At 35.1% G+C, this 23,411-nt stretch overlaps 3 protein-coding genes across 3 annotated transcripts; 1 reads left to right on the top strand and 2 right to left on the bottom strand.

The window, feature by feature from the left end:
• The first annotated feature begins 1,486 nt into the window (after nt 1-1,486).
• Nucleotides 1,487-3,971, top strand: LOC130821788 (uncharacterized). Its single transcript, XM_057687567.1, has 5 exons — nt 1,487-1,984; nt 2,124-2,954; nt 3,013-3,247; nt 3,345-3,711; nt 3,854-3,971. The coding sequence occupies exons 1-5, from the start codon at nt 1,487-1,489 to the stop codon at nt 3,969-3,971; spliced, it is 2,049 nt and encodes a 682-aa protein (XP_057543550.1).
• Nucleotides 3,972-5,588: 1,617 nt separating this feature from the next.
• Nucleotides 5,589-9,299, bottom strand: LOC130821787 (probable pectate lyase 7). Its single transcript, XM_057687566.1, is given in 5 exon segments — nt 5,589-5,807; nt 7,364-7,579; nt 7,581-7,784; nt 7,786-7,973; nt 8,706-9,299. Coding segments are annotated over 5 exon segments (861 nt in total). The 5' UTR covers nt 8,740-9,299.
• A 127-nt stretch (nt 9,300-9,426) lies between these two features.
• LOC130821821 (alpha-amylase 3, chloroplastic) lies at nt 9,427-23,334 on the bottom strand. Its single transcript, XM_057687615.1, has 13 exons — nt 22,955-23,334; nt 22,553-22,683; nt 21,839-21,893; nt 21,417-21,539; nt 21,203-21,320; nt 20,250-20,605; nt 18,670-19,352; nt 18,268-18,457; nt 17,243-17,349; nt 16,462-16,711; nt 15,518-15,640; nt 14,632-14,799; nt 9,427-9,935 (listed from the first exon to the last, which is right to left on the bottom strand). The coding sequence occupies exons 1-13, from the start codon at nt 23,219-23,221 to the stop codon at nt 9,777-9,779; spliced, it is 2,730 nt and encodes a 909-aa protein (XP_057543598.1). The 5' UTR covers nt 23,222-23,334; the 3' UTR covers nt 9,427-9,776.
• Between the last annotated feature and the right edge of the window lie 77 nt (nt 23,335-23,411).

Below are 23,411 nucleotides of genomic sequence, written 5' to 3'. Positions count from 1 at the left end.
GAGGCAATTCTTTCTCTTGCGGATCTTATTCGTCAATACCCTCAAGATGTTATTTTTCTTTGTGAGACGAAGAGGTGGGATTCGGAAATGGATTGTATTAAGCGTAAGTTGATTATGGATTGTGGTGTTTGGGTGGCTGCTGAAGGTAGGGCGGGTGGTTTGGCTCTTTTGTGGTTGAATCAATTGATCTTAGCATTAGGTCTTTGGGTCAGAGATATATTAATTTTGAGGTTAAGTGTGATATGGGTGAGTGCTGGAGGGGGACTGATGTGTAGGGGTGGTCGGAGTCGGGTCATAAGTAGAGGACATGGGAATTGCTGAAGGATTTGGGTAGCTGTCCTAATATGCCATGGTTGGACGTTGCTGGAGACTTTAATGAGGTTTTTATTGAAGCTGAGTAAAAGGGTGGCAACGTGTGTGATATGGGTTCCATTTCTGGGTTCCGTGATGCTGTTGACTTTTGTAGCCTTAAGGATTTGGGGTGTTCCGATTATTCTTTCACTTGGTCGAATAAGAGAGGGGAGGAGTTCATTGAAGAACGGCTGGATAGGGCTTTGGCTAATGATGCTTAGTTGGACCTGTTCCCTTCTTTCTCGGTCAACAATTTGGAGTGGGATTCGTCGGATCATAATCCCATCATTGTGTATGCTAATAAGGAGATTAGAGTTTGGCTAATGAGCTGCCGTGGGAGGAAAGACCTTTTAAATTTGAAGCGAAATGGCTTCATGTGGAGAATTTTGAGAGTGTTATTTCTCTTGCTTGGCGTGATGCGGGGAAGGATAGTTTTGGCTTGTGGTCTGAGAAGATTTCGCATTGTGGTCGTATCTTGGATAGGTGAGGCAAACATAATTTTAAGAACATTCATAAGCGTCTCAGGTGGCTATTAAAAAGGTTGAATAGACTTCGTTGGATGGCTCAAACTACTTCAATTATTGAAGAATTACGTAGAGTTGAAGATGAGATTAGAGACATTCGTAAAAACATTGAAACTGAAGCTTGGCAAAGGAGTAGACCCTTTATTTTGAGAGATAGGGATAAGAATACTTCTTATTTTCATTATCGTGCTTCTCATCGTAGAAACGGAATAAAATTATTTCCTTATTTGATTCTTCGGGTGTGGAGTAGTTTGCTCTGGAGGAGCTTATGCGTGTGGTCAACGCATATTATTCTAAGTTGTTTCTATCTTCTAGGCCTCCTATTGATAAAGACCTTATTGAGAATGTTGAGGTGCGCTTAACTGATGCTATGCGAGATGTTCTTTTGAAGCCTTATTCCAAAGATGATGTTGTTATGGCTTTAAAAGACATGCACCCGACTAAGGCACCTGGTCCGGATGGTTTTCCCGCTTTATTTTATAGTAGGTTTTGGGATGTTGTGGGAGAGGAGGTTTGCAGTATGGTTGTTCGATTCCTTAATTTTGGGGGTATGCCAGCTAAAGTGAATAATACCCACGTGGTTTTGATTCTGAGTCAAAAGGCTTCATGAGATGAAGGACCTTCGTCTGATTAGCTTGCGTAATGTCTTGTATAAGTTGATTTCCCAAACTCTCGCTAATAGATTGAAAACTTTCTTGCCTGATATCATTGATGATAATCAAAGTGTGTTTGTTCCGGAGCGTCTTATTACAGATAATATCCTATTGGCTTCGGATATTTTTTATTTTATGAATATCAGTTCGGCTCGAAAAAGGGGTTTTATGGCTTTGAAACTTGATATGAGCAAAGCCTACAATCGGATCGAATGGGATTATCTTAACGACATTATGCTTCATATGGGTTTTCTGGAGATTTGGGTGGTTAGGGTTATGGAGTGTGTGACTTTGGTGTCCTATTCTTTTTTAGTTAATGGCCAGCTTACTTCTCCTATGTTTTCTCAGAGGAGTTTGAGACAAGGTGACCCGCTTTCTTCTTATTTATTTTTGTTGTGTGTCGAAGGTTTGGGTGCTTTGATTAAGCAAGCTTTTCATTCTAAGATGTTGCGTGAAGTTTGTATTGCCAAAAATGCTCTTGATATTACACACCTGTTTTTTTGCTGATGACAACATTATTTTTTCTAGAGCTTCGATTAAGGAAACTACCATTATTAATAATATTCTTTGTTGGTACGAGATTTTGTCTGGTTAGAAGCTCAATTTGGAGAAGTGTGAGCTCTCTTTTAGTCACAAGCTGGATACCCGTTTGCGCCATCATATCAATTCTATTCTGGGATTTAGAGAGGTGGTTGTTCATGGGAAATATCTTGGGTTGCCTACCGTTTTTGACAAATCAAAGAAGATTTCCTTTACAAACTTGTGTGATAGAGTTTGGAGGAAAGTGCAAGGGTGGAAAGAAAAGATGATTTTTAGGGCCGGTAAAGAAGTCCTCATCAAATCCGTTTTGCAAGCTATTCCTTCCTACACTATGAGTTGTTTCAAGCTTTTGATTGGTGTGTGTAAGGATCTTAGTAATATGATTCGTCGCTTTTGGTGGGGAATCCTTAAGGATAGAAAGGGAATTTGTTGGAAGGCGTGGGGTTTTCTTTGTAGGCTTAAGGACGTTGGAGGGTTGGGTTTTCGTGATTTTGAGGCTTTTAATCAAGCCATGTTGGCTAAGCAGTTAAGGAGGCTTCATTTCTGTCAATCCTCTGTGGTTGCTTGGACTCTTAAGGCTCGATATTTTTCCTCTTGTGATGTTTGGAAAGCTAGGATAGGATGTTATTCTAGCTATGGTTGGCGCAACATTTGGGGAGCTCGTAAGGCTTTGGTAGGTGGTTTGCGCTGGAAGGTTGGTAATAGCAAAAAAATCCGTGTTTGGTTGGATGCTTGGTTGGTTGGCTCTGGGTTAGGGTGTGTCATTTCTCCGCGTTTAGATTTGGCGGTTGATGTTACCTTAGGTTATTTATTACATATTCCTATTAGCATTGGTGGAGCTGAGGATGAATTATGTTGGATTCATGGTGTCGATGGATCTCTTCGTGTAAAGAATGTGTACTCTCATTTGATGAATGACGTGGATTTTGTTTCATGTGTTTAAGGGTCCTGATCCCTTATGGGGAAAGCTTTGGAAATTGAAAGTTCCTTCTAAGGTTCGAGATTTTGTGTGGCGTGCGTGTTGGGATATCATCCCTCATGGTTTGAACCTCAATTCCAAAGGTATCCCTAACTTTGTTGGATGTAAGAGATGCGGTCCGGATGAGCACTTGATGCACTTTCTGTTTGAGTGTCACTGGGCAAAAATGTTATGGGATTCCTCTAAACTTGATCTTGAAGGTAGAAGGTTTCCCTCTTTTAGAGATGCTCTTGATTGGGTTTGGCTTAACTTGGGTGTTGCTAAAGATCGAACTCTTCGTTACTTTGTGTTGACAAGTTTGGAAAGCAAGGAATGAGTTGGTTTTTGAGAATCGCCAAGCTCCTCCTCTTCTTTATGTCAGAAGAGCTTCGGATTGGCTCAAGGATTATCATCATTCTTTTTCCACGGCTCGTTTTTCTAGATCTTGTAGTAAGGAGAAGCTTCCTTGGGGTCGTCCTCCTCTTGATGGTGCCTTTGCTGCTTCTAAGGAGAAATTTGGTCTTGGATTTGTGGTCCGGGATTGTACTGGTAAGTTCATTCTTACGGGCTTTAAGACTATTTGGGTCGGCAGTTCCGCTGAAGAGGTTAAAGCTCAGTCTTTGTTTTGGGCTCTTTCATGCATTAATGATCAGGGGTGGTCATTAAGGAGAAATTTTGGTGGAAGGTGATTGTAAGAATATCATTGACTCGCTGAATTTCCATGGGCAATGAGGTTTTCATGTGCAAGCTATTCTTAATAACTGTCTCTTCTTCAAGAATTTTTTTCACTCTTTGTCTTTTTGCTTTTGTCCCCGTTCTTGTAATAGTGTAGCTCATAGGTTAGCTTGGGCTTCCTCTCGAGTTAGTGTTGAGGTTTGGGAAGATGTTGCCCTGATCTTTGTTAAGGACGCTTTGTATTCCGATTTGATTCAATTTGATGCTTAGCCTTCTTTTTCTTTCAAAAAAAAATTCTAAACTTGAATATATATATATATATATATATATATATATATATATATATATATATATATATATATATATATATATATATATATATATATATATATATATATATATCCCTATTTTTCATTGTAATGTTTTAACTCTTAAAATGAATCAAAAAAAAAACTCTAAATGAGTTGAGTGAGTTGAAATCAAATATCGTGAACTGTTGCAAATTAAGTTAGAATGTTTGGGTTAAAATATTTCTGACTTATTTATTTATATATAATTCAAAATGGAGCTCGACTTAACCTTAATAGGCCTACTAAAAGGCGGTCATATGATTTACTTAACATAAATGATGAGATATGAATGAATTCAATTATATAATAATAAGTTTAATTTAAAATGGGGAAGAGGATGAATTTTAGCTTTGTCAAAATGAAGAAGGAAGGAGTTGTATTTTATTAAACAAGGCAAAATTGTTGAATTATCAACAATTTGTTTGATCATGAACAACTAATTTATAACAATTTGATGCAAATATGGTAAGAATTACGGTTTATTGGGGCGTTTCATAATCTGTAAGACTGTAACAATTTTTTTTCCTTATTTATCATTACCAATTATGACTCTGTTTAATTTACCCGATCTTTAGTTATCAAATTTAAATTTTATTTATTAAAATTAATTCTTACTTATTGTTTTAAATGAATTAGATTTGACCAACTAAAATTTTTCAAAAGTAGCAAACTAGTAATCTAAAAAAAATTATCTTAAATAATTCAATTTTTTTATGATTTTCCTATAATAATCATGAATAATCCTAACTTTAGAGAGTATTTTTCTAGAGTAAGCTTAGGTAATTCAATGACCTGTTATAATAGGTAATTCACAAAAAAAGTAAACTGAATATTAATGTAAATTTGAGAAAGTTTTTGAAAATTTACATAAAAAATTCAGAAAAATAAAAAAAAAAGAAATTTTTTAAAATATTTTTATAACTTTTTTTCGACATTTTATTTTAATTTATTTTTTTTAATAAAAAAATAAAACTTGCTATAACTAGTTATCTGGTTACCGGGTTTACTCTAAGAAAAGACCTTCTAAAGTTAGGATAATTGATGATAAATCAATCGATGGGATTATTGTAGAAAAATCATGAAAAGGTTGAATTATTATAGGTAATTTTTTCAAAAATAAAAAGATTATGCATTTTAATTTCATGTGCTCGGGTTGGAAAAAACTCTAAAATAAAATAAAATAAATAAAAGTAGATAAAAAACAAAATTGAAAATTTAAAAAATCATGTATAACATATATGCATTATCTGTCTATCGGTCAATAAATATCAAACATCACGGAAGAGTCATTGTATAACACAAGAAAATTTCTAGAATTAATTATGCTAAAATTTAAAACAAGTTACATATTCTCCTTTGAATATAAATTTAAGTAGGAGGAAAAATCATCTAAAAAGTTGTACATGAAGACATTTTGCTCCTAATTAAATCATCTACGTACTATATGTCTATTTGAATTTATACCATAAGATTTTTTTAATTCCTATATATATTGTAAATTCAAAAAATATAGAGATTAATAAATAATTAAAAAGTGCTAGCAAGGGTTTCCAGGCAGCCATTTGCGTGGACCAGCAAATCTTGTTAATTCACCGACCATAGTTCCATCCATTGGTGTAAACATTCCAGCTTTATTATTATTGCTAATTTCGTTGCTTCCTGATTCTCTAAAATATGCACCATTCAAGAACAAATCTTTCTCTGTTCTCCATGTCCATGACTTCCACTCTGATTCTGGTGCTTCCCTCTTTGTCACCTTCATTTTTTCAATAATATGTATACATAAATACACTTAATTATGAACTACATTTAAGTAATTTAAATTTAGGCTCGGGTTTACCTAGGTAAGTCATGCTAGTCTGGGTCAACAATTAAAATTCCTATTAATATTGGTGTAACGTATAAAATAGAAGAATGATGATTAAGTTGGTTCAATACACCTATAAAAGTGTTCAGTCCACCTAATTATACTAGTATTCTGGGTCGTTCGCTCTTGCATAAAAATAATTTTGAATATTATACTACAATTCTGGATTAGATCTCGCATAAGAGTGGTTTCGGATATTGGTAGATCTTATGTGGGAGCCAACTTAATATAAACAAACTAATGATTAAAGGTAATTTTAGAAGGGCCAAACAAAAAAGTTAAGTATTTGAAAAACAACTAATCTCTTGAGAGACCGTCTTTTTGAGAGATGTATCTCAAATTCAGCTCATGAAAGATTACTGTCTATTTACCGTATTCTTGATGCCTACTTACATTATCATTAATGCTTACTTACCGAATCCTTAATGTCTAAGTTCAATATCTTACATGTCTATTTACATCATTCTTAATGTCTATTTGCAATATTTAAAAAAACATATAATGAATCGGCCCAGTTAGAGACGGTCTCTCAAAGAATTTTTGAAAAAGTTAAGAATTTAAGTGATTGAATGCTACGGTGACTTGCATCTTTTCGTCTTCAACATAGTCATTTAATTAATGCCCCAAAAAGAAAAACCTACAAATATTTTTATAGAATTAACTACTCAATTTTCATATGAAAATATTGCAAAATTGTAAAAAAAAAAAATACTCCCTCCTATTCATCCTACTTGTCCCATTTATTTTTGGGCACTATTCACTTATCACTTTTAATTTGTATTTTACTCTTAGTTTATAAGTTAAAATATAGTATTGCGGGGATCTTGTTTGATTCGTCTCTATACAAGAATTATTAATATCAACTTTTGATAATTTTTAATTAAATAATTTGAGATATTAAGGGTTAAAATATTATCTCGGCAAGTGTAAAAAACTAAATGGGACTAGTAGCATGAATAGGAGGGAGTATAATTTTTTTAAGTAAGGTTAACTACTCAATTTACTAAACAAGTTTTTTTAGTGTTTGATCAAACAACATGACATTGTAGCAACTTTTTCATTTCAACTTAAATGCTAACTTTTCACTTAATTTACTTACTTGAAATTTGTCTACTACGAAGTCCTTTTGATTGTTTGATCAATCAGCATGGCCATATAGTAGTCTTTTCATTTCCACTTAAAAGCTAACTTTTCACTTAATGAGTTAACTTGAAACTTGTCTACCAATAAAGTCTTTTAGACTGTTTGATCAACCAACATGTTCATGTAGCTAACATTTTTATTTTGATTTAAAAGCTAACTTTTCAATTAATTAATTAACTTAAAATCTGTCTATCATAAAATCTTTTTGACGTATAAATAATGGGACAAAAAACCAACCAAAAAGCCTTCAAAATAAAGGGAAGTACATCCAATTAAGCTAATGAATTAAGGTGAATATATACCTCATTATGATCAGCCATATGACAATTGGAGATAGTAACAGCAAATGATCCTTGAATTACATCAATAAGTCCATCAGTAGCTCTTTCCATAGAAAGATGATCAATCCAAACATTCGAAGATCCAAAAATAGAAATAGCATCACCATCACTTTTTGTTCTAAACCCAAAATGGGTTGTAGAATCCCTAATATACCCTCCATTACCAGCATATATATTATGATTTATGAATATGTAGACCATGTATAATTACATTCTTAACAAATTGTATAGTAATTCCTGCCCCATTAGCAATATGTACACTCGCTCCTCTTGTATCAATTGTTTTGTCGCCTGTCATGATCAATTCTTGGCTTAATCTTATGTTCATTGACCTATCAAATATGATCCAAAGTGGCTCTAACTGGATCACTACATGTCGTAGAAGTTCCAAATTTTGGGTTAATCATGTCGTTGTCTAAAGGGTCCGTTACCTCTTAAAATCGTCCGACTTTTCCCCCGGTCGTCCCCTTGCCAAACCTGATGCCGCAATCGGCTAGTCTCTTTTGATTCTCTGCCCAATTCGATTGGCATCTCCAACAAGCGTCGATAGGGTTTGTTGCTTCGCATAGACCTGTATGCATATGAATCTTTCCTAAGAGGTTTCTTCTTGTCTTCTTTTTAGTTTTTCATACTTTTGTTGTGTCTTTCATAAGAAAATAACTTTGTTCAGTCGAAAATTATATTACTTTAATAGATGAATTTTGGATAATTTTTTAAATTTTTAGTATTTCGAATGTTTTCCTACTATACGCCAGTGGGAAATTTTCGACTGAAGTATAGTAGGAAAATACTTGGAATTCTGACTAAAGTCCTATCATCTCAGGCAATCAAAATTCCGACTAAACACCTACCAACCATGTGTTAGTCGGAATTCCACTAAATTTACAATTGTTAATATTTACCGACTACATTTATTTCGACTAACAAAAACAGTCGAAACTTATTTCCATGGTAATGAAACTTTGATTATAAAAAAAATTATGTTCACAATTTTCTATTACTAACTAATACCAATCTAACTACGTAATTAATTTACATCTAAAAAAAATATATTGTTTCGGTTAGCTAGCTATTAATAGTAGCTTTATTTTTTACACTACTTAATACACTATTTTAATTCTTGATGACTTTATTGATTATGCACAAATTAAATAATATAAAAAACTAATATATACTTCTATTATGTAATGTGCATGCATTAAGACGATCATACAAAACATTAACCATATCTTTCTTATGCAAAAAAAAAACAACCGAACTATTAAAAAAATAAAGGTAATATATTATTATTAAAATAACTCACAAGTGAACTTGTTGATTAAAGTGATGAGTGACATTGTAAGGGTGAGAGTGGTAAGCTTCCTCAAAATATTTCACAACTTCAAGTTTTCTTTTTTGCCAATACTCATCAAATTCCCCAATGTTGGCATTTAAAGTTATAGCCAAACCTAAAAAATAACACAACATATATATTCCTTCCATTTTATTCATTTTACCCTATTTTATTTTTTATTTTTAATTTTTATTCAAATTTCAATTTTCTTTCACTCTTTTTCTTTTTATTTTTCTAAAATCCGGAAAAAAAAAAAGAAAAAAGAAAAAAGTTGGTTATGGCAAAGGTACCTTGGCTATGGCTTATTTCTATGTACAAGTTTATAGGCCAAGCCTAGACCTTGCCAATTCCCAACTAAATTTTGTTACAGAATCAAGTAAAATGATCCTTAAAAATTTTATTTGCTAAATTCAGGGAAGATAAATAATGATAAATTTTAGATTTTAAATATGATTCTAAATTCTAAATAATGAGAGGTATAAATTTATTGTTACCTAATATTTGAGATTTCTTACGAGAAATGAGGGGAATCAAAAAACCACACCCAAATAGAATAATTTTTATTGTGAAATCGGATCTTACTTCCAAACAGCATTCATCTCGTCCCTAACTATTGAATTGATGTTCTAGAGTATATATCACTTTTTTCAAAAATAAAATTACGTATATTCAAACTTCATCTTCAATGATATCGTACAACGAATTTGATATACATAATAAAAATTACGAGTTTTAATTCAAAATCAAGTACATATAAACATGAGAATCATGATCTAATGAATGAAATTCCAATGATATACAATTTCAGATTATTGTTCCCTGTTATTGAAGAATATATCTACAGACAATATGAATGTCCATTGTCCAGCAATCAAACGTCTACCGCGACATATAAATCTCTTCAACTGCGAAAGGCCGCTTGAATACACAAACAACACTCCAGGAAAGTTTTTGCGATTGCAAAATCCTCCTTTCTGGGTGTCCAATACGATTATATATTACGATCATATACACCATTCAAGAAATCGAGTTATCGGGTTTTTACAGTGCTTCCCAAACTCTGTATTCTTTTCCGTCAACGGCCAACGACCATTTTTGAGGCCCACTGGGTGGCTCATAGTAACCAGGTCCGATTTTCATTGCTACTTTATCGTCAATAATTGCTGCATAAACATCTCTCTCTGCTTTAGTTATCTTCACCTGAAAAAATCGAGTTTCAACGAAATATATGAGACCATTTTTACTGTACTCGAGTTCAAACATTTTCCGATAAGAGCGAATAACATTTATTTAAAGACAAGAAATCGGTAAAATATGTGCAGGCGGGTGATCGAGCTTCTTTTCATAAGCATCATTATCAAATCTGAAACAGAAATTCTCTAACCGTTCCCCCTTTAGTTAATGCTTTTGCGTTGTCGTTCTCTAACACCTTTTCCTTTGCCAGTTCGATTTATGGTAATAGTCCCCACAAGAATGCATACTAAGTGTGGATGCAGCACAGACCATCCTCATACCTGTCGCAAAATATTTTACTTGAATTTGAGGGATAGTTGAGATTCGAACCTACGACATTCTTGTCACGTTGCTCCGATACCATGTTAAAGAACCAACTCTATAGGATATTAGAATATTTCATAAATTTATTTTTAGGAAACTTGATATATTTGTTTTATTCCTTTTGCTTTTTTTAACTTTATGTTTTGTGTATAAATACTCATATAATTACCTTTTACAATCAAGAGAAACAAAACATTTAGCCAAAACTCTAAACTCAATTATTATTCCGCATTTTATTGATTCTCATGGTATCAGAGCCGTAAGGTGCCTTTCCGGGATGGCGACCTTTTTCCGGAAATCATCATATACCTATCTTACCTGCAATGGCAGACTCCAATCAAACCGACCAAACCAACAGCTAATCACTTTTCGCTCAGATGGAACAAATATTCCACACATTTCAGCAATTGTATATGTCCATCGATATTGAAAACTCAGAAGGCAAGAATGAGAAGGAGGCGTATGAAGATAAGATAGAGGCAACAAAAACTTGCCTAACTTAGCTTTTTATACAAAAGCTATGAAAGAACCCCATCCCAGGAAACCTAAACCTATTCAACCCATGTCACATGCGGCCCAATCCCAACAATTCCCACAAAAATCCACCCATCCTTCATGTGAAATCCAATTTCAACAGTCTTTTTTAATTCTCACAATACTACTGGGCTGGGTATGGCGTGTAAATCAAATAATTTTTCTTGGATTTTCGACTGCGGAGCCACTGATATTATGACCTTTGACTCTCGAGATCTTTTAATTCTTGGCCCCGCATCTCATACTCATATACAGACCGCAAACGGGGCATGTGTTAGTGTTGATCATACTGGACCTGTTGATATTTCTCCCTCCATCCACTTACAAAATTGCCTTTTGATACCTAATTTGTCTTATAAATTATTATCTATTAGCCATTGACAAAAGAACTGGATTGTACTGTTACCTTCACTTCTAATTGTATTCTGCAGGATGCTCAAATAGGAACGATCATTGGGCGTGGTACTGAGAAGGGAGACTTATACTATGTGGAAGGGGGTCTGCTGATCATCGGTTATGGATGTGGCACCGACGTCTAGGTCACCACTCATAAGGTTATCTAAAACGTCTTTTTCCATCTCTTCATGGTTGTAATATTTCTTTGGATTGTGAGGCATGTGTTTTAGCCAAAAGTCATAAACATTCATATTCTCCTAGCATGTCTCATACTGATAAACCTTTTGTCTTATTACATTCTGATGTTTGGGGTCCTGCTCTTGAATTTAATAGCCATGGTTTTACATTCATATTCTCCTAGCATGTCTCATACTGATAAACCTTTTGGCTTATTACATTCTGATGTTTGGGGTCCTGCTTCTGAATTTAATAGCCATGGTTTTTATATTTTGTCTTGTTTGTGGATGATTGTATTCGTATGAGTTGGATTTATTTCTTGAAACATAAATCTGAGGTCTTTGATGTCTTTGTCAAATTTTATAACATGATTACCACTCAATTTCAAACTCATCCTCAAATCCTTCGTTCTGACAATGGGGAAAATATGTTAACTTGAACACGAAAAAATTCGTTGATGATCATGGTCTTATTCATCAAACCACCTGTCCTGATACTCCTCAACAAAATGGGGTTGCTGAGCGAAAAAACCGTATTCTTCTTGAAATAACCCGATCTCTTATGTTTGAATCACATGTTCCTGCCCATTATAGGCCTGAAGCTCTTGCTACTGCCACCTATTTGACAAATCGTCTTCCTACAAAGGCTATGGCATTCCAAACACCTCTGGATACACTTAAAAACCATACCTCTATTCCCTCATCTCACTCTCTCCCTCCTCGGGTGTTCGGTTGTGTTGTCTATCTTCATATTCCCAAATGTGTCAGGACCAAATTAGAACCTCGGGCTATTAAGTGTGTTTTTCTTGGCTATGGGTTACTTAAAAAGGCATCGCTATTCATAACAGAATGTATACAACTATGGACTGTGATTTATTTGAAAATTCCTACTACTTTCCCCAGCTTAATCCTCAAGGGGAGAACGTGGTTGAGAATCTAAGCTAGTTAACATATCCGGTAAGGATGGACCCTATAGAGCAAGTAGGTAACACCACCGATACTGCCTCCGAAAATATTGTATCTTTACCTCCTCAATCCACTCCAGTGCTATCTGATGAGCATCTTAATGAACCAAAGGTAACACTTGAACCCGATATGTTAATGCCCGGTACAGTGCCAAACGCTGAGACATTGTCTGATGATGTGATTAATAGTATGAACAATGTTGAGATATCTAGAAGGTATGAGTTAACCCTAAGAAGCACACGAGGTGTTCCACTACAGATATGATCCATATGAAGCATAATGATCTCGATATCCCATCATCCGAGATAGTGATGAATCATTATCTCAGACTGTCATGGCTTTTAACACCTCTCTTTATGCTAGTGTTGTGCCTAAAAATGTTGAGGAGGCACTTCGGGATCCCAAGTGGAAGAAAGCAATGGAAGAAGAAATTTCAGCCCTCAAGAAAAATGAAATATGGGAGAAATGTCATCTACCAAAGGGTAAAAAGACTGTAGGGTGCAGATGGATATCTACAATCAAGTATAATGCAGATGGGTCCATTGAGCGCTACAAAGCTTTGTCTTGTAGCAAAAAGATACACACAAACCTACGCAGTGGATTACTCCGAAACTTTTTCTCTAGTAGCTAAGATTGATATAATTCGTGTCCTGTTCTCAGTAGCTGCAAATAAGGATTGGCCTCTCCATCAGTTTGATGTTAAAAATGCCTTCCTACTTGGTGAAATCGAAGAAGTATATATGAAAGCTCCTCCTAGCTTCTCAGAGGACTACAAATCCGGTTAAGAAGACTTTATATGAATTGAAACAATCTCCAAGGGCTTGGTTTGGGAGATTTACAGCAGCTATGAAAAATTTGGGTATGAGCAAAGTAATTCTGATCACACTTTATTCCTAAAGAAGAAGAGGGATCAAACCACATGCTTGATAATCTATGTTGATGATATGGTTATCACTGGAAATGATGAAGAGATACATAACTTGAAGGGGAAATTATCTCTAGAGTTTGATATGAAAGATTTGAGTCATATAAAATACTTCCTTGCTATTGAAGTTCTAAGATCAAAAAGGGGGATCTTCATTAGTCAAAAAAAAGTATATTCTAGATTTATTAGCAGAAACTGGCATACTTGACTGTAAACCAGCCAAAACTCCTATCATGACTAATCATGGGCTCCAGATGATTGAAGGAGCAAATCCGGAGACAAGGATCGATATCAAAGAATGGTAGGAAAGCTTATATATCTCTCACATACGAGACCATATATTTCTTATGTTGTTGGTGTAGTTAGTAGATTTGTGCATATGCCTCAGATACAATACATGACAGCTGTAATGAGAATTCTGAGATATCTTAAGGGTACCAGTTGTAGGGGTCTTCTCTTGGGAAAAAATGATAACCTGGATCTTCTAGCCTACACAAATGCAGACTGGGCAGGAGACTAAAGTGATAGGAAAGCACATTTGTAGGGTTAACCTTGTCACATGGAAAAGTAAGAAGCAGAAGGTTGTTGCGCTATTGAGTGCCGAGGCAGAGTTTCGAGGAATCGCCAAAGGTATCACTAAGGTTCTTTGGATCAGAAAACTACTAGGCGAATTGAACTTCTCCCAAAAAGGGGCATGCAATCTATACTGTGATAACAAAGCTGCTATTAGCATCTCCGAGAACCCAGTTCAGCACGATTGGACTAAACATGTTGAGATCAACATACAATTTATAAAGGAGAAACTTGATAAAAGGATTGTTTATCTCCCTTTTGTTCGATCAAAGGATCAATTGGCAGATATCCTTACTTAGCATCCGAAGCGTTTGACACAATATGCAAGTTAGGTCTTGGAGAACCATACGACCAAACTTGAGGGGGATGTAGGATATTAGAATATTTCATAAATTTATTTTTAAGAAACTTGGTATATTTGTTTTATTCCTTTGCCTTTTTTAACTTTCTGTTTTGTGTATATATACTCTTGTAATTACCTTTTACAATAAAGAGAAATAAAACACTTAGCCAAAACTCTAAACTCAATTATTATTCTGCATTTTATTGATTCTCAAACTCAACCAAAAACTTAAGTTTATGATTGAGCCCCATAATATTTTATATACTCTAACATACTTCCAGTAATTTTTCCACAACAACGTAAACTGCTAAAAATTTATCATTTCCAAGACTTAACCGAAGAATGAAAACACGAGGTAAAATATAAGTTAACATATAATAAATGTATATGAAAAATGAATGTACAGCATTCGATTTTGGCACTTACATCGCTCCTGCAATGGATCTTGTTTCTATTTCTCACAGAAATGAGCGTAGAAACTTCATGTCTGTAGTTTGAAAAGATATGGTCATAAAACACTGCTGGTGTTCCGGGATGAGTCAAGATGTAAGCATAACCTTGCATTTCCTTACCACCGGGAAATCTCCAATGACCCTAGAAGAAACCATACAAAGGTAGCGAGGAAGTAAAGGTCAGCGGGAAAAAAGGTACAAACAAAAGGAAAATAGACGACTTTTTTTTTTGCAGTCTACTTTTCTCCACAAAGAGCCAAAAACAAAATAAGGAGGTATGGCCTATGGGGGTGGGAGAGACACACTTATGCTGACAACTCTTGGACACCCCTCCTCGCTCTCAAAAAAAAGCTGAGATTTCCCTCTATCCAAGCCGACTATCAAAATAGTCCATTCTTGGGCATCTTATTAAACCAAATTTTTTTGTTTCGATTTACGTATGTCCAACAAAAGAAGCCCCTACTCTTTATACAAAAATGCTAAACACAAAAACAATGCAAAGCCTTAATCCCAACAATATGGAGTGAGTTATCATCAAAACCAAAACAAATCAACGATCGACTTGAGAGATCATCAATTTGACAACCTTTGTTAGCAGAAAAGTAGATGTGTTCAAAACAGACCCAATGACCCAATATTCACCCGATCTTATGACCAAACCCGTTTTGACTCGACTTAAAAATGGATTTACAATTATGTAAAATTAATGTGTAGGAGAGGTGGAAATTTAAAGTATATATGGAAATAATTTTTTGGTAATTTTGAGTCTCAAATCTCAACCATGCAGATTGTTACCAAGTCTAAATTACAAATGCATACTAACATTATGACAGGACAAAAAAGGAAACTGAGGAACGCACCTGGGTAGAACCTGTGTCGTGATTTTCGATGAAGGTAACAGCACGAGAAGGCCACCAACCAACAACCCCTGGTGGTTTTCCCTTTGCATCAGATAAACGCCAATATTCACATCTCTCCAGTACCTGGAATAAATGACAGAACTTAATAAGAACATATCCTCTTCCAATAGTAAAAACAAGATTTATAAACCGGAGAAGACGCTACAAAATTTCCATTTAAAAAATCGCGCTATTCTTGCACGTTGGAACCCGACAACTGAACAATTTGAATATGACATATAAGGTGGCTAAAAAATATCCGAAAAAATAGCTTGCGTGTATGTTAGAATCATCTAGAGGCCAATTTGGAATTAGGCAATTTCTCTATAAGGCATGGGGAGAATGTCTGACCAGTGTAACATAATTCTCTAACTAATTCGCTTTTTGAATTCACGATTTGCTCAAATTTGCCCAAGAATAGCCAAAAACCAACCATAATTTGCTTTTTCCGATTCGTGATTCGCGAGAATATTAGCAAATCATGTAATAGTGTATAAGACTCAAGGCTATAATACATAATTATCGAGATAATATTTTCTGGCTCATAATTCTAACAGCCACAAACATGTCAAAGTTCCGGTAGATTTTACATTTTGAATAGTATAGCATAGGTAGGGTAGAAAGACTTTGGATAAACTATTGGTCAAGTTTCTTGTCCGCCGCGAACCTGTGGTGGTGATGACTGTTGAGTTAATGACCTATAAAATATGTAAAGCAAAACCGCAGATCTACGTGAATAAATCAACATGAATTATGTATGGTACAAATTTTTGAGAGCAAATTTCATCTACGATTCAAATTTATATATTTTATGAAATATTAAAACAAAAAGAGAAATTGCGGGTTACAGAATGTACATCGTAGACCAAATTAGGTTATCTGATTACGCGAGAACAGATACATACTGAATGAAGAATCCCTTTAGTGGTGACATCAAATGCACCAGCACTTCCACCGGCAGCATTGATCCAGTCTATAATTCTCTGTCTATGAGCATCTTGATTGTAATCCATTTCTCCGTACGTATAACTTAGAGAATCCCAGTACTCCCCCACGGCAAAGTATGGTTCGGTAGCATCAATGTAGTCCTTGACATAACCACCCCAAAATCCACGCACAAAATCGAGCCTCCAGCCATCATAGCCAATATCTTTCCTGCACATCACGTCAAAGGAAATTTTAAACATGCTCATGAGTCATGACATAGACTACGCAAAATTCAATGAAATATTAAGAGAGACTATTTCAGGATATCCAACAAAAATGAAATGGAAAATTCCAAAAAAATAATTTTAAAAAAATAAAAAATAATTTGCAAATTATGGCCTTAAAGTTTGGCACTTTTGCAAATTACAACCTTAATATTTATTCATTTTACGAATTACAGCCACTAAAGTATCAAAGTCTACAGCATTCAGACTAATTCACGAAATTTTGACCAGTTTAGTGGTTGAAATTTTAGATTAAGTGGTTGGAATTATGGGATTTGGCTTGAACGCTGTAGACTTTGATACCTTCGTGACTGTAATTCTCAAAAAATAAACATTAAGGCTGTAATTCGCAAAAGTTTTAAACTTTAAGGTCGTAATTCGCAAATTATTCTTAGAAAAAAGAAGACTCTGGATCAGTTTAAATCCCTGTCGGATATAATCTGGAACGACCAACCAACATCACCAAGAAACTTACCTCAGCCAGCGTAACCATTCTTTAAGATCCTTTCTAACAAAATCCTGTGAATGATCAATGTTTGGTGCGGCATGAAAGTTATCTCCACTACTCTTATTGCCCCTACCCTGGATAACACAACCAAAACCTTAGTCTTATTGAAATACAGATTATTCATGATCTTCCTTTAGTAATTTGAAGTGTAGTGCAAAAATACAATTTTATAAACCTATGGAGTGGTGATGGGGCCATGGGGGTGATGTGGTTGTGTAATGCCAAATGTTGACCAAAACATGAGATATCCCTTTACAATGCGGTTGGAAACGGTTTGGTAGTTCAAAAAACTTTTATGAGTTGGCCCATACAATAAAATGAGGCTTCGTTTTTGCACTATAATTTGAAATCATACGCATCTGTTAGCATAACAAGTCAAATTGCAACTTTCAAGCCTTTACGGGATGTCTACTATAATGCAAATTAAAATTCTCGCATGTAAACATAATTTATAAAACCTTCAAGAAAAAAGGAGATCTCCACTCAAGCAAAATAAAAAGGTATCAACAAAAATATGATTTACAGTTAAAAACAAGCAGAAATTGCCTCCTTTTACTCATCACGATGACAAATAATTTTCTTAAAGTAGGGAGAATCGGCATTGCACGTCCTAGTATTTATGAATCATACTTGATGAAGTATAGTGAAGTCCATCTGTTTATAAATTCCATATATGGTAGTGAACCCAGTGAACCAACAGAATGAAAACATTAACTAGGTCATTAGACAAACACTGTGGTAAGCTGTTACTTGGACTCAGGTACTGATGTCGGATACTGATATATCCAAGTGCCGGACACGTCTAAATATTCAATTTTACGCTTAAAATGAAGTGTCTAAGTGTCATACCAATGTCCGAGCATCAAGGATCGGACACAGGAACGTGAAGCAAAATGAAGATTCCGAGTAACATAGGTGGTAAGATATCAAAGGAAAAAAATTTCGAATGGATGTACTGCACTTATCTAAAACAGAACAGAAAAAGTAGAAACCTGGAAATGAGGATCATCAGCAACTACTGCCCGATCATCCCAATTAAGACGGCCTCCAAATATATTCCAAACACCATTTTGGTTCTTGAAGTGTGCACAACGATGATTTAACACAACATCTCCAAGAACTTTGATACCAACTTGATGAAATCTCTTCACAACAGTCTTCAGTTCGTCAACCGTACCATATCTAGTCCAAAATCATGACAGCAAGAAACAAAATCATGTAGTAAAAAAAAAAAAATAGCTAAAATTACACCTCCTCAACAGTCTTCAGTTAGTCAATCATACCATATACGTACTTCATGTGAAATTTCATGTTGATTTGCTTCATTGTACATTTTCTAAAATAGAAAAATAATTTCTAAACGTAAAGTTACGGTTTTTGACGGTAGAGCTAACCTGGAGTTTAAATTGTATAGATCTTTTGGCATGTAACCCTCGGGTGAGACAGATTCGGTAGGCGGTGGCAACCAAATTACAGTAAAACCAAGTGATGACAACTCATCAGCTTTTTCATGGAGCTCCATGTACCATCTTCCCGATTTATGCGACTCCCAATTAAATCCCTGACATAGAATTTCAAATCCAGATCCTGTTCCCGAACTAATTTCAGCAGGAAGTTTTAATTCTTCGATTTCCAAAACAGCTTCCTCGGGTAAAGTTGCCTTAGAGCTTCTGAATATACTATATGCTTCCGCAGCTAGCTTTTCGATCTCTTGGAGGATAGTTTCTTGTGCTTCTTTACTCTCGGTCTTCCACTTTTTATCCGAGGAGATGTCGGTAACTAAATTGCGTATCTCTTTAATGATTCCATCCGTAAAAGTAGCTGGCAAAACATCTTGATTTTCTTTTAGTACATTTTCTTCTCGTGTTACAGAATCTGAACTTGATTCCAAAGCAACCTTCTTTTCAATTTCTTCGGATGGAACATCACCACCTTGAGTTCCGGGAAAAGGAATAAAAAAGTCATCTCCTCTATTGTTGAACCACGTATCGTTGTTCAACTTCAATACAAAAGCAAAACCAGTAATTCCTTTATCTAAAGTAAACGAGCCTTTAGCTCCGATTCCGTCCGCTTTAGTCTGCCAAAGACAAGGATAAAACCAGTGATTACATCACTACATGATATCTATCAGAAGAAAATAATTCATGCAGAATGAGTCTTTTAGGAGCAGAATAGACGGAAACTGATTATTCTAGGTAATATACCATTTAAGTATAACTAATACAATGTCAAGACAAAAATAAGAAAACTTTATGGGCCACATCACCGTATCACGACCGTATCGTTAAAGTTTTTGAGTTTACCGGGATATAGGCCGCACTAACTGCGAAATAATCCGTATTGAGCGCATAATCCGTTTTTCGGCCAAAACCGAATCTGATACCGAAACTAAAATTTAGCACTATGACTAGAACCCTTGTAATTGTAGTAGATACTAGATAGATAGCAAGATTTATGGTCAAACATCACAAGCATAAAAAAGTAAGCTAGATTCAAGTGAAGGTGCAGATAAACAATAAAGTAAAACACGGATGTAGAAAACTATGTTTTGGTTGCAGAGTGTAACATAATTCGCTAGCTAATTCGATTTTTGAATTTACAATTCGCTCAAATTTGCCCAAGAATAGCCCAAAACCGACCATAATTCAATTTTTCGATTTGCGATTCGCAAGGAGATTGGCAAATCATGTGACACTGGTGCAGACGTATCCAGAAGTAAAAGTAAGTTTTGATGCATCAAAGAAATGTTTTCAAACTCATCTGCAGAGAAGATGGAAAACGAAACATGACAAATACGGAAAAATAGCTAATTATAAAACATTACTTGGCTTTAGAGACTAAAAAGACAGGCATACACCATATTACTTGCTTGAGCTTTCAAATCAAAGCTTCAAACTCCAGAGAGAAGTTCTGAAGAATCGCCATATAAAGTATGTAGACAAATCAACAAGAATGTGTTACACAAGTTTCATACCTGTAATCTTGTTCGCAGTGCCTTATTCTTAAATACTTCAGTATTTGGTGGATGTGGTTCCGCTGGTACTTCCCATTTCTTAATGTCATTTTTACATATTCCCCAGTGAACTACAACATCCCCGAGCAAATCTGTTTCTAGAGAGACAAGATTCTTATCTGTTTCGGGGCATTTACACACAGAGACCAAAAGGGAATTGCAAACGGGAACTTCTTTTACAATAGGCTGCTCTTCGTAAAACCCTCCGAGCGACTTATTTGCCAAAGTGGGTTCCGGAGATTCTTCACTGCTGCCTTCAGCTCTACGTTGAGATCCTTCACCTTTAAAAAGCATGTGAGAAAGCTGTCCAAACGTTCCTACACGAGTCAATATCCCAAAAAAACTGTTCATGAGTCATTAAGAGCCCTTTCTAATAAAGAACATGCTAAGCGTCAAAAATACAAGCAGCATGAAATGTCTACAGATACCAAGGCAATCCCGTGATACATCTCTATGCTAGAGTATAATAGAGACGAAGTTCATGCTCATTACACTATAATGCATATCAAATCTACCTATATTGAACGATACTCTCAAATTTCGGGAATATCAAATTACAAACCAAGTTAATCGAACCAGTAAAATGCACAAAATGAGCAGCATTTTCATTCCGACAGCTATCACATAAACTAACATGAAAAACTTCAAAGAGCTTCAAAATTTGAATTCAAGCATTGGAACTTTCAAACGGTAACTATAGAATACTTCTATCACATAAACCAACAAGTATATAACATTCATAAATGTAAATGAGAGGCAGTAACCTGCCACGGTGCCTCGTGGTTGAGAGGTGTACCAAATAGTGTTATTCTTAAGGTAATAAACTGCCCTCATTCATCAAAGAGCTTCGGAATGAAAAGAAAACAAACTGTTAAAAGCCTCGGTGAAAAGATTAACATCATAATATATTCCACCTGGCCATATATTAAGGCCCTTCTTTCCGATGACATTGTCCTCGTCATGGAGATTGTCAACAAGAGGCACAACAAAATCCCGACCTTTATGCTGATACCATGATCCACCTTCTTCATCCTAATGCATTTGCAAACACGAGGACAGTATAAGACAGAGGTATAAGATATTAGTATTCAGTATATTTACACAAGCTGCAACAATTGAAAGAATAACCTTTAACACAAAGTTAATTGCCGCAATTTCACTATTGCACTTCACATTGATGCTCACTTCATGAACACTCTCCTTGCCCTCAGAGGAAGACGATTGTGTCAATGGTGTCTCTATAGCATAGTCCTGAAAATTTACAAATAAGCAGCTAGGGTTTTAAGTAAATGTTCTACACCAATTCTTTATTGAGGCCGTCTTACCGTGAGACGACTTTAATTGGGTCAGCCCAAACTATTAAAAACAAAATTGCTTCCTGTACAAGTGAGAATTCAGATTTCATTGATTTTTTATGCTTTTTTACTCATGAGCTGTTTGTATGGGCCCGTCTCACGTTGAGAAGGTCTCATACAAGACTTGCTGAATGTTCTACACATGAAAACACAAGCTACAAGACATTGTAATCCCTTAACTAAAAGAATGAATACCTTTATGACAAGGGAACCTGAAGGCCTCATTTCTTCTGGAGGTTGATCCCACTCACTGAACAAATCAATAACAATGTCAAAGCCTAAATCCCAAAAAATATACTTCAAGATACCTAACTTAAAAAAAAGCCCTATCACAATTGCAAAGCATGTTACTTCACAAGACGAAGATGAGTACGGAATGAATCAAGACCCAAGGGTTAAACTTAACATTTTCCAATCTATCACATCCAAGAATAAACTATTGTATTCAAACACCTTATCATCGAACTAAATCAGAGGTTTAGACAAAGAGCTTAAGGTTCAAATAAATATTTCAAACAGCAAATCATACAATTCTCAATGACATAAACCAAAAGAACTAACTTCCGAAGGGGAGCTATTAGTGGGCGATGGCCGGACAAGGCCCATCCTAACAAATCAGTGAAAATTTAGTATACATAGGGTGTTTGGCCTACAAATCATTGTAACTATATGTTCGCTGGTCTCGCTGTCAATATAACAAAACTGCTCAAATAACCAATACTCTGGAAATTTTCAAACACGCACCTTAAAATCTATCAATAATGCCCCCCTTATATAAAAACCTAGCTTTCCTATGACACTAACTTATGATCAAAGATCACATAGATGATAGAATCAAAACCCAAATTAAGCAAATTCATGCACAATCATTTAAACCAGTCAAAAATGAAGTAGGGTAAGAAACGAAACCTTCCAGTATCACCCACATAATGCACACCCCAATGCAGAACCCATTTCCCTGGAAGGGTGCAACCTACTGTTAACTGCCAATCACCTGGATCTTTCTCTTTATCTAGTCTTATAAATATCTTTCCCTCCACCTATAAAATTACAAATAAATCAAAGTATTAAAACCAAATACAGGAAATCAACAAATTCAACAAACACAAATCACGAAAAAAATGAAAATTTTCATTAAATAGAAAGAACCCAATTCAGATAACAAACGGGATCAGAAACCTTAACAAAAATACAACAATTTTAATCATACCCAACAATCCAAATCAAGAAAAAGCATTGAAATTTCCACAAAGAAAAATGAGCCCACTTCAGAAAAACTAGAAATATCAAATGGGTACTCAAAGTTCAGACCTTTTTGATCCATGACAACTCATAATTCTCACTATAAGCGACTTCATTAGATTGTGGGTCATGGGTGAGAGTAGAAGTTGCGGAAGAAGAAGTAACAGAGAGATGTTTAATGGGTCTATGGCTAAAAAAAGTCCCACCAATTTTGACAGCCCTAGATGAGAAATTAAGTGAAAATGGTGAAATTTTAGTTGATTTAATTGGGTGAAATTTGGGGATGGGTTGTCTAAGAGGTTGATGAAGGAGTGGTTCTAGAGTAAAGGAGGACATAATTTTCAGAGAATAGTGATCAAGGAAGGAGAATGGCACAGAAAAGAGGAAGAAAGAAGATACAATATGATGTGTGATGTGGGCATACTATTACTATTAATATTAATAAGATTGAGTTGGTTGTTATCTGAATATCTGCTGCTAAATAATTTGGTTTCACTTGATTTGCCTTTTTATTTCTTCACCTTTT

This window comes from Amaranthus tricolor, chromosome 8, assembly GCF_026212465.1.
Source record: "Amaranthus tricolor cultivar Red isolate AtriRed21 chromosome 8, ASM2621246v1, whole genome shotgun sequence".
NCBI lineage: Eukaryota > Viridiplantae > Streptophyta > Magnoliopsida > Caryophyllales > Amaranthaceae > Amaranthus > Amaranthus tricolor.
The sequence above is the reverse complement of the archived record's forward strand: the minus strand, read 5'-3'. Positions and strand labels throughout refer to the sequence as shown.